We start from the raw sequence: 5,017 nt of genomic DNA on the forward strand, positions 1-5,017 counted from the left end.
GTATAGTCTAGACAGTAGTTTAGTATATCTAGACAGTAGTGTTAGTATATCTAACAGTAATTAGTTAGGTATTTAGACAGTATATAGTGAGTATATCTACAGACAGTAGTGTGTTTAGTATATCTAGACAGTATTATAATTAGTATATATAGACATAGTAATTAGACAGTATGTTTAGTGTGTATATCTAGACAGTAGTGTAGTTTAGTATATCTAGACAGTATATAGTGTGTATATTATAGGCAGTAGTAATCTTAGACAGTATTCAGTGTGGTATATCTAGACAAGTACTGTAGTTAATATATCTAGAACAGTATTATAGTGTAGTATATTCTAGACAGTATTTAAGTGTAGTATATCACAGTAGTGTAGTTTAGTATATCTAGACAGTATTATAATGTAGTATATATAGACAGTAGTATATTAGACAGTATTTAGTGTGGTATATCTAGACAGTTAGTGTATAGTTTAGTATATCTAGACAGTATTATAGTGTAGTATATTATAGGCAGTAGATATCTAGACAGTATTTCAGTGTGGTATATCTAGACAGTATGTAGTTTTAAGTATATCTAGACAGTATTATAGTGTAGTTATCTAGACAGACTTATAGTTAGTATATCTAGACAGTGATTATTAGTGTAGTATATCTAGACAGTACTGTAGTTTAGTATATCTAGACAGTATTATAGTGTAGTATATCTAGACAGTATTATAGTGTAGTATATCTAGACAATATTATAGTTTAGTATTTCTAGACATTAGGGACGTTTAGAATATCTAGACAGTGTATCTTCTGGGGTAGGTATTGTTCTGTGAGGTAGCAGCTCCACCTGCTGGTTACAACGTATATTATTAGATATATTATAATCACTTCTTGACTTCGGTCTCCAACCTGTATCCTGGCTGTGAGAACATCATTGTCTATATTCATTATGTGTGTCTCTGTAGTGTCWGTGAGTATCTCCAACCTGTGTCCTGGCTGTGAGAACATCTGTGTCTATATTCATTATGTCTCTGTAGTGTCAGTGAGTATCTCCAACCTGTATCCTGGCTGTGAGAACGTCTGTGTGCGTAGTCGCAGTATGATGTTTGAGCCCAGCCTGACCAAGGGAGTCCTGGAAGTGTTCAGCCCCAACGCACTCTGCTCAGCCGACGTCCTCGCCACCAGAGCCATCGACATCCAGAACACTAACATCAATGGTGAATACTAGTCTGACCCCTATCCTCTAACCCAGCGTTTCCCAAACTCGGTCCTCGGGACCCCAAAGGGTACACGTTTTGGTTTTTGCCCTAGCACTACACAGCTGATTCAAATAATTATCAGCTGTGTAGTACCAGGGCAAAAACCAAAACGTGTACCCTTTGGGGTCCCCAGGACCGGGGTTTGGGAAACCCTGCTCTAAGAGCTAACCCTTAACCTTTACAAGATGAGTTCCAGTCATAGAAGATCCTCCTCTAACCCCTAACCCTTAAAACGTTTTTTTTTTGTGCTGTATTCGTTAAACTCTCTCTCTCTCTCTCTCTCTCTCTCTCTCTCTCTCTCTCTCTCTGTGTGTCTCTGTGACTGTCTCTCTGTCTCTAGGTGTAGGAGACTTCAGTGTTTGGGAGTTCAGTGGCAACCCTGTGTACTACTGTTCTTATGATTACTTCGCTGCCAACGATCCTACAGCCATCCACCTGGTGGTGTTCAGTCTGGAGGATCCCTACGAGACTCAGCTCAGCCAGGCTACATACTGGCTCAACATGTTGAAGGCCTTAACACTACCACAGGATACTATAGGTACGTACCCGGACCTCTCAACTGTTAGCTTTTCATTACATCATCTCAGAGCACTTATTAACCCTCGTGGACAAGAGTTACGGGGTGGAGAGATCTCCTTTATAAGTAAAACTATTGCGCTGAACTCTAATTCCTCATATTTTGGAGGTCTGTGAATAGTAGCTTTCGTAAACATTCTACAATCGCAAATTCCTATTGTCATTTCACATATTAGCAGAATATTTGTTTATACCACACCAAATTACAGGCTAATAATATACAGAGAGATAGGGCTATTGTTCAATCTTAATCATATTTCCACAATGCCAAATCAGTGTGTCTTCTTTGCAATGAAACTGTCCCCTGTTGCAAATAATATATCTGAGACGTTCTTAGGGTATTGAGTATGGTAACTTTCAGATGTTTGCTTCCTTTCCACCCCAGAACAGAATAGGCCTACCTTTTAACCCCAGACAGTATGTAGTCCTACCTTTCATCCCCAGACAGCAGTAGTCCTCCCTTTCACCCAGCAGAGGAGGCTACCTTTTCCACGCCAGGCAGACGTGAGGCCTACCTATATCTACCACACACCAGGCAGAGGAGGCCTACCCTTACCACCAGGCAGAGGAGGTCCTACCTTTTCACTCCAAGCCACGAGTAGACCTACCCTTTCCACCCAGACAGAGTAGGCTACCTTTCCACCCCCAGACAGAGTAGGCCTACCTTTCCACCCCAGGCAGAGGAGGACTACCTTTCACCCAGACAGAGTAGGCCTACCTTTCCACCCCAGACAGAGTAGACTACTTTCCTCCCGAACAGAGGAGGCCTACCTTTCACCGACGAGCCTCTCACCCCAGAACGAGAAGACCAGTCCTGACGCTGGACCTAACTTCCCACAGGGTAGGCCTACTTTACACAAGTCCTGTAACTCTGACTCTTTCTTCTGTGCTTAAATCCAACCAATGAAGGTCACAAGTGTTTCCCTAATAAGCTGTTTGAAGATGAAACATCTTTCTATTGTACAGAACAGTGAATATCTTAATCAATTGCAGCTGATACGAATTAGATTACTTCGCCAAGAAATATATATATAATATATAATTTTTTTTTGTCATAAAACGTTTTTTGTCAGATAAAAGTCAAAAAGATTTCAATTTCCGATTTATTTTTTTGGATTGATTATGCCGTGGCTGTTTCTTCTAGTCTTTCAGCAACCTATGTAGTAAAACTCGGAATCTGGCTTAATTGTGAGTCAATGCACTCTCAGAATACTTTCATGTTTTTTAATCAATCAAATTTTAGTAGATGGCAAGTGACACTCTCTTTCTCCCAAACCGAGGCTAGTCCGCGGGCAACGTCATTTGATTGTTGTTTCTCCGTCGCCCCACATCATTTTAACATTTTTTTTAGATGAGGTAAAGCGTTTGAGGCTTTCCTTACCAACAGAGATTTTTTAAATATCATTTTTTTTTTATTACTAGATGATTTGACTGGAAGGTAATAGTCCAACCCCATCGCGTATCTCACTGCATCCTCCATACTGCTGTGCCATATCTTGAAATTGCAAGACAGACGGATTAAAAATACATTTACATTGTAAACTTCTGACAGGCCACATTTTAACTCCGCCCGTGACTAGACACATTGTTTTAACTAAAATGTAAAAATGTTACGCAAAATAAACAACACGTCATTTAAGAATAAATATAATGCTACAAAGAAGCTAAGATCAGTCTGTTGGAGTGCTTCTAGATCCAGTCTGTTTCAGTGCTTCCTAGATCCAGTCTGTTGGAGTTTTCTAGATCAGTCTGTTGGAGTGCTTCTAGATCCAGTCTGTTGAGTGCTTCTAGATCCAGTCTGTTTAGTGCTTCTCGATCCAGTCTGTTTGAGTGCTTCTAGATCAATCTGTTGGAGTGCTTCTAGGATCCAGTCTGTTGGAGTGCTTCTAGATCCAGTCTGTTGGAGTCTTCTAGATCGCAGCTTGTTTTCAGTGCTTCTAGATCCAGTCTGTTGGAGTTGCTTCTAGATCAGTCTGTTGGGGTGCCTCTAGATCCAGTCTGTTGGATGCTTTCTAGATCCAGTCTGTTTGGAGTGCTTTCTAGATCAGGTCTGTTTGGAGTGCTTCTGAATCCAGTATGCTGGAGTGCTTCTAGATCAGTCTGTTTGGTGCTTCTAGATCAGTCTGTTTAGTGCTTCTAGATCAGTCTGTTGGAGTGCTTCTAGACCAGTCTGTTTAGTGCTTCTAGATCCAGTCTGTTTGGAGTTGCTTCTAGATCAGTCTGTTGGAGTGCTTCTAGATCAGTCTGTTGGAGTGCTTCTAGATCCAGTCGGTTGGAGTGCTTCTAGATCAGTCTGTTGGAGTGCGTTCATAGTCCAGTCTGTTGGAGTGCTTCTAGTCCAGTCTGTTGGAGTGCTTTCTAGATCCAGTCTGTTTCAGTGCTTCTACGATCAGTTGTTGGAGTGCTTCTAGATCCAGTCTGTTGAGTGCTTCTAGATCAGTCTGTTGGAGTTCTTCTAGATCAAGTCTGTTGAGTGCTTCTAGATCCAGTCTGTTTGGGGGTGCTTCTAGATCAGTCTGTTGGAGTGCTTCTAGATCAGTCTGTTGGAGTGCTTCTAGATCCAGTCTGTTGAGTGCTTCTAGATCCAGTCTTGTTGGAGTGCTTCTAGATCCAGTCTGTTGGAGTGCTTCTAGATCCAGTCTGTTTGGAGTGCTTCTAGAATCAGTCTGTTTTGGAGTGCTTCAGATCCAGTCTGTTTCAGTGCTTCGAGATCCAGTATGCGTTGAGTGGCTTTGCCTAAGATCCAGTCTGTTTCAGTGCTTCTGATCCAGTCTGTTGGAGTGCTTCTAGATCAGTCTGTTGTTCAGTGCTTCTAGAATCCAGTCTGTTTCAGTGCTTCTAGATCAGTCTGTTTAGAGTGCTTCTAGATCCAGTCTGGTTAGTGCTTCTAGATCAGTCTGTTGGAGTGCTTCAGATCAGTGTTGGAGTGCTCTAGATCCAGTCTGTTGAGTGCTTCTAGATCCAGTCTGGTTGGAGTGCTTCTAGATCCAGTCTGCATGTCTGTGAGTGCTTCTAGATCCAGTCTGTTGGAGTGCTTCTAGATCCAGTCTGTTGGAGAGTGTTGGGCTTCCCAGATCCAGTCTCGTTTCAGTGCTTCTAGATCCAGTCTGTTGGAGTGCTTTCTAGATCCAGTCTGTTGAGCTTGCTTCTAGATCCAGTCTGTTGGGGTGCTTCTGATCCAGTCTGTTTCATGTGC

The 5,017-nt window shown here is 41.8% G+C and overlaps 1 protein-coding gene across 1 annotated transcript in view; it reads left to right on the forward strand.

Moving 5' to 3' along the window:
• Positions 1-5,017, forward strand: part of dapk1 (death-associated protein kinase 1) — a 122,461-nt gene that overhangs the window by 62,940 nt on the left and 54,504 nt on the right. The window contains 2 exon segments of the mRNA XM_070440265.1: positions 1,024-1,203; positions 1,586-1,783. Of these exon segments, the coding sequence (XP_070296366.1) occupies positions 1,024-1,203; positions 1,586-1,783 (378 nt within the window).

The sequence above is a fragment of the Salvelinus sp. IW2-2015 genome, unplaced genomic scaffold (assembly GCF_002910315.2).
Source record: "Salvelinus sp. IW2-2015 unplaced genomic scaffold, ASM291031v2 Un_scaffold2348, whole genome shotgun sequence".
NCBI classification, from domain to species: Eukaryota; Metazoa; Chordata; class Actinopteri; order Salmoniformes; family Salmonidae; genus Salvelinus; species Salvelinus sp. IW2-2015.